General features: G+C 43.8%; 1 protein-coding gene across 1 annotated transcript in view; it reads right to left on the bottom strand.

Moving 5' to 3' along the window:
• Positions 1-7671: 7671 nt before the first annotated feature.
• The window catches only part of LOC121840868 (putative uncharacterized protein DDB_G0282133), a 45766-nt gene continuing 42662 nt past the window's right edge, over positions 7672-10775 (bottom strand). The window contains exon 3 of the mRNA XM_042306319.1: positions 7672-8002. Within this exon, the coding sequence (XP_042162253.1) occupies positions 7672-8002 (331 nt within the window). The remainder of the gene's footprint in view (positions 8003-10775) is intronic.

Below are 10775 nucleotides of genomic sequence, written 5' to 3'. Positions count from 1 at the left end.
TATAAAGGTTAAGGGATATACAGTTTAGCCCTGGATTGAGAAGTACAACGAATGTATCTGACCACTTGGTTCCCTGAAATGTATGATCTTCGCTGACTTCTACAGCGTAAACAGTCATAGTTTATCCACTATCTGTCCTTCTAGGGTAAGAAGGCCGAACATCTCAGCTCATCTCCACATGAAACATACGTGTTTAGAAAAAGGTTAAAAAAGCACTCCAATGAACAATTCCAGGAAATGAAAAGCAATGGAAACATTGAAAAATGGTGGTATGGCCCTTTCAAGAAGTTGTTATCCTTTCAAGAAGCAGTGTGTTTGTGATGACTGAAGAAGAGCTGAGGAACAGGCTAGTGTGATGTTCATTTATCATTTTGATCATCAAACAAAGTGTGTAGTATATAGTATAACAACATAGAAGCAAGGGACAGTATCCAAGAGGTGAACACTATCTAATCTCTACTTCACATGTTTCATAATGTCCTGGGTACAGATCTTGTGCATTGAAGGTTCAACATTTTCACATAATGACTGTGCTGTATCTCTCACTTGCAGTTTCTTTGTAATCTTCATCTTGACACAATGATTCATGATTCTCTTCAGTTTCTTACACAATGAATTCAATGAAATTACATAGTGGACTTGAGCTACTACACTCTTACAAAAAACATGTGCTATCTAGATCCTAAAAGGGTTCTTCGGCTGTCCCCATAGGATAACCCTTTGAAGAACCCTTTATGGTTCCAGGTAGAATCCTTTTGGTTCCAGGTACCGTAGAACCCTTATGGGTGCCATCTTTTCCACAGAGGATTCTAAAGTGGAACCTAACAGGGTTCTACCTGGAACCAAAAAGTGGTTCTCCTATGGGGAGAGCCGAAGAACCCCCCTTGGAATCCTTTTTTCTAAGAGTGTACAACCTCCTTGCTCGTGCATGATGAAAAGTGGAAAACTAAGGGATGGAAAGATGGCCTGTTCAATATCATGACTTTAGCAACATCAACACAGCATAGATCAATAGTATCAGAAAATCCCATTTGCTGTTGTAGTTAACTATTTGTCTTATTACTCCTAAAAAAAAATGCAATAGAATGAATTGCATGCAGGTACTATGAGAGGTTCTGTTGAGAAAACGTGCGAATGATTCTGAGATACATATAGTTTTGAAGTGCAAATGAGTTGGAAGGAGCAGCTAGAGCCATGTATCAGAGGGCTACTCATACATCACATTGTATTTGGATACAACAATAAGAAATACTCACTGGGAGAAACTTGCTGATAGGTCTAAAGTATATTTCGACCTAGACTTGCTGTAGGAAATTAGTCTACTGTCAATCTGTGAACAACACCAGATTGTGTTACTCAACACATTAGTGAGAAGAACCACATCTAAGTAAGGAATCCATATCTTAAGTGTTTGATCCCCCAGAAGGCATCTTAAATGCAGAACGGTTTAGATCAATAACTAAGGTCTACCAGAAGAAATATGAAGCCTTTATTCATCATATCCCACTGAGATGGTGCTACCGCACACATAGGACACCTGACTCTTTAAAATGCCTTTGCTTGCACTTCTCTTACTCTCACAGTCCCAGGGATGCTCTCAGAACTGAAAACTCAAAGAGACATCAAAGGCACTATTTCAAAAGGAGAGAAAGCTGTTCTAAGTTCTGTATAGACTTTTCAATTGGGCTATTTTAAATGTCATCATTTTTAAAACAAACATTTGGGAGAAGCCTTTGTATTCCTTTGTACAGCTGTAATTATTGAAAAAGCTGGAAATATTTGATGTAATCTTGATTTGTTTTATAACCAACTAAACTATCTGCGAGAACAGGCCAATCTGTCAACCTAAAGTCACGTTTGATTTAGTGAAGCTGAAGTGCCCTGCAAACGAAATGAAACCCACCCACTGTATTTTTTTCACGTAAACCTTCAATTTAAACGGTTTTGTTCCGGAGCCATTAAGTGAGTACATTGGACCAAACACCCTAGTTTCAGACTCCTAATTATCCTTAAACATCTACAGACTCTAGCCACTTTCATGCCTGTCTGAAGAACTTTATCTCTGAACACTCAAAAGCTTGTTTCTCCACCGACTGTTGGATAACGGGAACCATGGGGGGGTAAATCTTGACTGCCAATGTCTCCAGCCTGATATCCTGATACTCGCACCTCAACATTGTGACAGCCCCTCGCCACCGTGCATTTATTTGTAAAAAATAAAGTATTCAAAATTAAACTTATAAAATATATCGCTAATCAATTTTCTTTTTTAAGAAGTGTACAATATAAGACATAACTTCAAAAAATCTCAAACACCTTCCAAAAAAACAAGTAATACATACATACTTTAAAAATCACCTTTATTTAACCAGGTCGGCCAGGTGAGAACACCTTTATTTAACCAGGTCGGCCAGTTGAGAACACCTTTATTTAACCAGGTCGGCCAGTTGAGAACACCTTTATTTAACCAGGTCGGCCAGTTGAGAACACCTTTATTTAACCAGGTAGGCCAGTTGAGAACACCTTTATTTAACCAGGTCGGCCAGTTGAGAACACCTTTATTTAACCAGGTAGGCCAGTTGAGAACACCTTTATTTAACCAGGTCGGCCAGTTGAGAACACCTTTATTTAACCAGGTCGGCCAGTTGAGAACACCTTTATTTAACCAGGTAGGCTAGTTGAGAACACCTTTATTTAACCAGGTCGGCCAGTTGAGAACACCTTTATTTAACCAGGTCGGCCAGTTGAGAACACCTTTATTTAACCAGGTCGGCCAGTTGAGAACACCTTTATTTAACCAGGTAGGCCAGTTGAGAACACCTTTATTTAACCAGGTAGGCCAGTTGAGAACACCTTTATTTAACCAGGTAGGCCAGTTGAGAACACCTTTATTTAACCAGGTCGGCCAGTTGAGAACACCTTTATTTAACCAGGTCGGCCAGTTGAGAACACCTTTATTTAACCAGGTCGGCCAGTTGAGAACACCTTTATTTAACCAGGTCGGCCAGTTGAGAACACCTTTATTTAACCAGGTCGGCCAGTTGAGAACACCTTTATTTAACCAGGTAGGCCAGTTGAGAACACCTTTATTTAACCAGGTCGGCCAGTTGAGAACACCTTTATTTAACCAGGTCGGCCAGTTGAGAACACCTTTATTTAACCAGGTCGGCCAGTTGAGAACACCTTTATTTAACCAGGTAGGCCAGTTGAGAACACCTTTATTTAACCAGGTCGGCCAGTTGAGAACACCTTTATTTAACCAGGTAGGCCAGTTGAGAACACCTTTATTTAACCAGGTCGGCCAGTTGAGAACACCTTTATTTAACCAGGTCGGCCAGTTGAGAACACCTTTATTTAACCAGGTCGGCCAGTTGAGAACACCTTTATTTAACCAGGTAGGCCAGTTGAGAACAAGTTCTCATTTACAACTGTGACCTGGCCAAGATAAAGCAAAGCAGTGCGACAAAAACAACAACACAGAGTTACACATGGGATAAACAAACATACAGTCAATAACACAAACATTAGGTTAAATACCACCCCAAACATTTTTTTAAATAACAAGTGTTGAAAAGTCAAACAAATGATAAAATACAACATCTGTAATCAATTAAAGGAGGATAAAAAGAGTCCAACATAAGACTATATTGGCTGTTGTACAAGGCTATTTCCCAAGGTTTTCACGATTCTACATGCAAGAATTGATAAACGACGTCGTAGTGTATAGAAAATAACAACAAATAGGCAACTGAGAAAAGTTTCAGAACTTTGAACACCTTTCATGCAGTACATTGGATTGAGATAGTATTCTGTAGCGCGGGTTGTTGTGTTAGCAAGGCTAGGCTATCCTACTTGATCACGTTTGCCCACTTGAGGTAAAAAAATATATATAAATGTGATAGCCTACTGTACATAATAGGCACATTGGTCTCTTTTGATAGTGAACCTAGAGCTACAAATAGTTATGTGCACTAATTTGTTGAAGGGTGCCTGCAAACAGATGAAATGTGAGTGCGATAGTTTCATTGTGAAGACAGTAGACAATAACAATATGCCATACCAGCACATTCTGATGATAATCTTACAGGTGCAGGTTAGACCTACAGGATGTGCACCTGAAAATAGCCATATTTACAGTAGGCTACATACAGTGTGGAGAACAAGTATTTGATGCACTGCCGATTTTGCAGGTTTTCCTACTTACAAAGCATGTAGAGGTCTGTAATTTTTTATCATAGGTATACTTCAACTGTGAGAGACGGAATCTAAAACGAAAATCCAGAAAATCACATTGTATGATTTTTAAGTAATTAATTTGCATTTTATTTCATGACATAAGTATTTGATCACCTACCAACCAGTAAGAATTCCGGCTCTCACAGACCTATTAGTTTTTCTTCAAGAAGCCCTCCTGTTCTCCACTCATTACCTGTATTAACTGCACCTTGAACTCGTTACCTGTATAAAAGACACCTGTCCACACACTCAATCAAACAGACTCCAACCTCTCCACGATGGCCAAGACCAGAGAGCTGTGTAAGGACATCAGGGATAAAATTGTAGACCTGCACAAGGCTGGGATGGCCTACAGGACAATAGCCAAGCAGCTTGGTGAGAAGGCAACAACTGTTGGCTCAATTATTAGAATATGGAAGAAGTTCAAGATGACGGTCAATCACCCTCAGTCTGGGGCTCCATGCAAGATCTCACCTTGTGGGGCATCAATGATCATGAGGAAGGTGAGGGATCAACCCAGAACTACACAGCAGGACCTGGTCAATGACCTGAAGAGAGCTGGGACCACAGTCTCAAAGAAAACCATTAGTAACACACTACGCCATCATGGATTAAAATCCTGCAGCGCACGCAAGGTCCCCCTGCTCAAGCCAGCGCATGTCCAGGCCCGTCTGACCTTTGCCAATGACCATGTGGATGATCCAGAGGAGGAATGGGAGAAGGTCATGTGGTCTGATGAGACAAAAATAGATCTTTTTGGTTTAAACTCCACTCGCCGTGGTTGGTGGAAGAAGAAGGATGAGTACAACCCTAAGAACACCATCCCAACTGTGAAGCTTGGAGGTAGAAACATCATTCTTTGGGGATGCTTTTCTGCAAAGGGGACAGGACGACTGCACCGTATTAAGGGGAGGATGGATGGGGCCATGTATCGTGAGATCTTGGCCAACAACCTCCTTCCCTCAGTAAGAGCATTGAAGATGGGTCGTGGCTGGGTCTTCCAGCATGACAACGACCCGAATCACACAGCCAGGGCAACTAAGGAGTGGCTCCGTAAGATGCATCTCAAGGTCCTGGAGTGGCCTAGCCAGTCTCCAGACCTGAACTCAATAGAAAATCTTTGGAGAGAGCTGAAAGTCCATATTGCCCAGCGACAGCCCCGAAACCTGAAGGATCTGGAGAAGGTCTGTATGGAGGAGTGGGCCAAAATCCCTGCTGCAGTGTGTGCAAACCTGGTCAAGAACTACAGGAAATGTATGATCTCTGTAATTGCAAACAAAGGTTTCTGTACCAAATATTAAGTTCTGCTTTTCTGATGTATCAAATATGTCATGTAATAAAATGCTAATTAATTACTTAAACATCATACAATGTGATTTTCTGGATTGTTGTTTTAGATTCCATCTCTCACAGTTGAAGTGTACCTATAATAAAAATTACAGACCTCTACATGCTTTGTAAGTAGGAAAACGTGCAAAATCGACAGTGTATCAAATACTTGTTCTCCCCACTGTAGATATAACTAGTAATGTACCATTTAGTATTCAGAACATAGACAAGCACAACTTGAGCAGAAATATGTAATACTATAGTAGCCTATACTGTGAAAATATATAAATTTATTAGGCCTAATCAATTTAATTAGGACATTCTTCTGTCAGTTTTTTGTTTTTGTTGGCTTTGTCAGACTTGAAGATGAAGCCAGAAGTAGTCTCAGCCCTAATGAGATTGCTAAAGCATCTGTGGATAGGGTCTGCAGCTTCTGCAGGCTTTCTAGCTACCCTTTACTTAGTACTTTGTTGAAGCACCTTTGGCAGCGATTACAGCCTTGAATATTCTTGGGTATGACACTACAAGCCTAGCACACCTGTATTTGGGGAGTTTCTCCCATTCTTCTCTGCAGATCATTTCATGCTCTGTCAGGTTGGATGGGGAGTGTTGCTGCACAGCTATTTTCAGGTCTCTCCAGAGATGTTTGATTGGGTTCAAGTCTGGGCTCTGGCTGGGCCACTCAAGGACATTCAGAGACTTGTCCCGAAGCCACTACTGCATTGTCTTGGCTGTTGGCTTAGGGTCGTTGTCCTGTTGGAAGGTGAACCTTCGCCCCAGTCTGAGGTCCTGAGCGCTTTGGAGTGGGTTTTCATTAAGAATCTCTGTACTTTCCTTCATTCATCTTTCCCTCCATCCTGACTAGTCTCCCAGTCCCTGCCGCTGAAAAACATCCCCACAGCATGATGCTACAACCACCATGCTTCACCACATGGATGGTGCCAGGTTTCCTCCAGACGTGACGCTTGGCATTCAGGCCAAAGAGTTCAATCTTGGTTTCATCAGACCAGAGAATCTTGTATCGCGTGGTCTGAGAGTCCTTTAGGTGCCTATGTATACTACAATTCTAATATTTACTGTATATCAGTGAATGCTCTTTAGATGAGGAAGGGGAGTACCATCCTCCTCAGTGAATTTCATGAAACTAAAAATAGTGAAACATTAAAAAAGTTAGACTTTTTAGATAAAACCAAACAAAATATATTTCTGTCACTAAATAATTTATTAAAACACACTGTTTTGCAATGAAGGTCGACAGTAGCCTCAATATCACTCTGTAGGGTAGCACCATGGTGTAGCCGGAGGACAGCTAGTTTCCATTCTCCTCTGGGTACATTGACTTGAATTCAAAACCTAGGAGGATTGTGGTTCTCACCCCCTTCCATAGACATACACAGTAATTCAAAACCTAGGAGGATTGTGGTTCTCACCCCCTTCCATAGACATACACAGTAATTATGACACCAACCTATCAGAGCTCTTGCATTATGAACTGACATGTTGTCCACCCAATCAAAGAGAAGTAATCTAGTACTGAAAGTAGTCAGAGAAGTAATCTAGTACTGAAAGCATAAGCTACAGCCAGCAAGAGAGAGAGAGTGCTAGCTATATTTCTTTTCACTTTCACTTTCTTAGCTAGTGAATGAAGCTAGCTAGTTTAGCCTACTCAAAAACCTGGCTCAAACAGAGAGGGATGCTATGTTACCCAGCTGGCAATGGCTATCCAATACTGGAACTTTTCCAAGTCAAGGTAAGCTTTTGGTTTTACTAATACATCCTGATGCGGTAGCACAAAAAAGGGCTCTGATGACACCTCCTTTACTGGATCCGCCCACACCTTCACCACTGGCTCCGCCTCTTAAGTGGGAGCCAAATAACTGGTTCGATGTGATACCTTACGTTCAAGTACCGCAGCCAGAAGAGGAAGAAGGCGAGTCATCGACAAAATAGGAAAAAGCTAAATCAACAGTAGAATGTGACTGGGTTAACCTGATGCAAGATTTGGGCTTAGAGGATACATCGACACTGTCACTGGTGATAGTTTCACAGTGGCATTTCACAGTGACATTTTCACAGTGACATTTTCACAGTGACAGCTTGCCGCATCTAAAAGTGTGTTGGTGTGAGGGTGTCGGTGTGAGGGTGTGAGGGTGTCGGTGTCGGTGTGAGGGTGTCGGTGTGAGGGTGTGGTGTGAGGGTGGTGTGAGGGTGTCGGTGTGAGGTTGTGTGAGGGTGTCTGTGTGAGGGTGTCGGTGTGAGGGTGGTGTGAGGGTGTCGGTGTGAGGTTGTCGGTGTGAGGGTGTCTGTGTGAGGGTGTCGGTGTGAGGGTGTCGGTGTGAGGGTGTCGGTGTGAGGGTGTCGGTGTGAGGGTGTCGGTGTGAGGGTGTCGGTGTGAGGGTGTCTGTGTCGGTGTGTGAGGGTGTCGGTGTGAGGGTGTCTGTGTGAGGGTGTCGGTGTGAGGGTGTCGGTGTGAGGGTGTCGGTGTGAGGGTGTCGGTGTGAGGGTGTCGGTGTGAGGGTGTCGGTGTGATGTGTCAGTTTGATGTGTCAGTGTGATGTGTCACACTGACCCTTTACAAGAACAGCTAGCCGCAAGATTAGAATGTGCCTCAGAGCTAAGGCTGACTTGGTCCTGAAGAGAGAGTATACAAGAAGCATGCTTTCAATGGAAAGGCATGATAGTGCTACTTGACTTATCACTGACAGACAGCTTGTGATACTTCAACTATCATCAACCTAAAAGGTAATATCTGACTTTCATACTCTAGAACAATTGTAATTTTTGATTTCTGGATTTTGTAGAGAGACGAACAGAGACAACTACCCTGTACACTCCTATTGCCTACATAATCCACTCCGTAACTGGAGTAGATACACAGCATCAGTGGAGATCTCGACACAGCCTTTTAACAAGATTCAGCTAATCATAGTACAACTTCTAGTAGGAGAAGCAGATACAATTGTTCTAGAGTATGAATGTATCTCTTGACTTCTGATTTCTGAACGAGACATACTGAGACAACTACCCAATACCCTCCTCGTGCTGAATATATCCACCCCCTAACCGGAGTAGATAAATAGCATCAGTGGTGTTCCAAAGGGACGTGATCTCGAACAGTTCTCTTCACTAATCAGTAAATCATAGTACAAACTTCTAGTAGGAGAAACAGACACTGAGTGATTGGATAATCCTCTAGAGAAATTGTGAGTGGAAGAACATACTCTTTGGGAACCAACCAGGTCAACCTGCTCTAAGGTAATGAACCGCTTGTTGTAATACATATATAAGGCATTAATAGTAGTAAGTGTTTTGATGATTGTTGATTTTATAGATTAAGGACCAGAAAGAAACTGTAATAATGTGTACAACTGTGTGAACTGCAAACATTGAATAAAAAGTAGAAACTAGACCCAAAACCCTAGGGGAGAGAACAGCTCTGACACTCCCAATCTAGGGAAACAAGTCTAGTTTCTACACTAAAGACAATAAAACGGTTTGGACAGAATAATCATTTTATTGTAACAGATATCCTCTATATTAACATTCAAGTAGTATTAGTCGACGGACATAGACTGTAAATCGTAACCAAGGTATAGCTTGCGTGAGTCTAAATATAAGAGCATACAAAGGGAAAGAGAAAGTAAACCCAGAGGTACTCTAAGTCTGATTAATATTATCTAAGATCCTGAAACCAGCCTAATGGCATCACACAAGGCTAATCTCAGAATAAAAGGGCAGGATACATAACCAGGTCAGTCCGGCGGGCCTGTGAGTCACACCTGTTAGCCGGGTGACAGAAGAACTTGAGTGAGACAACTTGTCTCACTCAACTCTCGATGGGGGTACCTTAACGGTCCTATAGCAAAATCACCTAGCGCGACAATCCACCAGTGTAACTGCTAAACTGCTTGCCAAATATACACCGTACTGCATGATTGTAGCGGGTTCAGGCAAAGCCCTGGAGTGGGCCAACGCCATATGGAGTGAGGGAGACGCTGTGTTGGACCATTACGCAGAGTTCACCCGCCGCTTTCGGGCAGTTTTCGACCACCCGTCTGAGGGTCGAGCGGCGGGTGAACGTCTGTTCCACCTGAGGCAGGGGGCACCCAGGATTTCGCTTTGGACTTCCGGACCCTGGCCCCCAGCACGGGATGGATCGACAGGGCCCTGATAGGATCACTACCGGTGCAGTCTGCACAAGGCCGTCCGTTGGGAGTTGGCCTGACTAGACGCCACCATCAATTTGGACCAGCTGGTGGACCTGTCCATCCGGCTGGACAACCTGCTGGCTACGCGAGGACGTCCGGATCGGGGCCTGTCAGTTCCATCCCCCAGCCACTCCGCTCCGACGCCCATGGAGCTGGGATGTGGTGTGATTAGGGCGACCGAAGGAGGGGCCATTCCCTGCACCATCAAGGGCCACAGACGGCACACTGCTGGTCGGTGCTGGAGGGGTCCCTCAGGGAGTCGAGGCAGCAGGCAGGGCACTATTGTGTCACCCCAGGTGAGTCGGCACCAGGCTCACCCAGAGCCCCCTGTTGCTCACATGTATGTGTTTATTAAATGTCCTGAGTTTTCCCCGCATTCCCAGCATAAGGCGCTAGTAGATTCAGGCGCAGCTGGGAATTTTATTGACCGTTCATTTGCCCATAGTTTAGGGATCCCCCTTGATCCTGTGGATATGCCCTTCCCTGTGCATGCTCTAGATAGTCGACCATTAGGGTCAGGGCTGATTAAGGAGGCCACCGCTCCACTAAGCATGGTTACGCAGGAGTTTCACAAGGAGAGAATCAGTCACTTCCTTATTGATTCTCCTGCGGTTCCCGTGGTGCTGGGCCTGCCCTGGTTGGCCTGTCATGACCCCACTATTTCGTGGCATCAGAGGGCTCTCAAGAAGTGGTCACGAAAGTGCTCAGGGAGGTGTGTAGGGGTTTCCATCTGTACCACTACAGTGGAAAGTCCAGACCAGGGCTCCACCGTGCGCATCCCCTCAGAATATGCCGATTTGTCTCTTGTCTTCTGTAAGAAGAGGGCGACTAAATTACCACCCCATCGACGGGGGGATTGTGCGATAAATCTCCTGGTAGACGCAACACGTCCCAGGAGTCATGTGTATCCTCTGTCACAGGAGGAGATGGCGACTATGGAAACATATGTCTCCGAATCCCTGGGGCAGGGATACATTCGGCCCTCCACTTCACCTGCCTCCT

The sequence above is a fragment of the Oncorhynchus tshawytscha genome, linkage group LG25, assembly GCF_018296145.1.
Source record: "Oncorhynchus tshawytscha isolate Ot180627B linkage group LG25, Otsh_v2.0, whole genome shotgun sequence".
NCBI classification, from domain to species: domain Eukaryota; kingdom Metazoa; phylum Chordata; class Actinopteri; order Salmoniformes; family Salmonidae; genus Oncorhynchus; species Oncorhynchus tshawytscha.
Note: the sequence above shows the minus strand (reverse complement) of the source record. Positions and strands in the feature narration are given on the sequence as shown.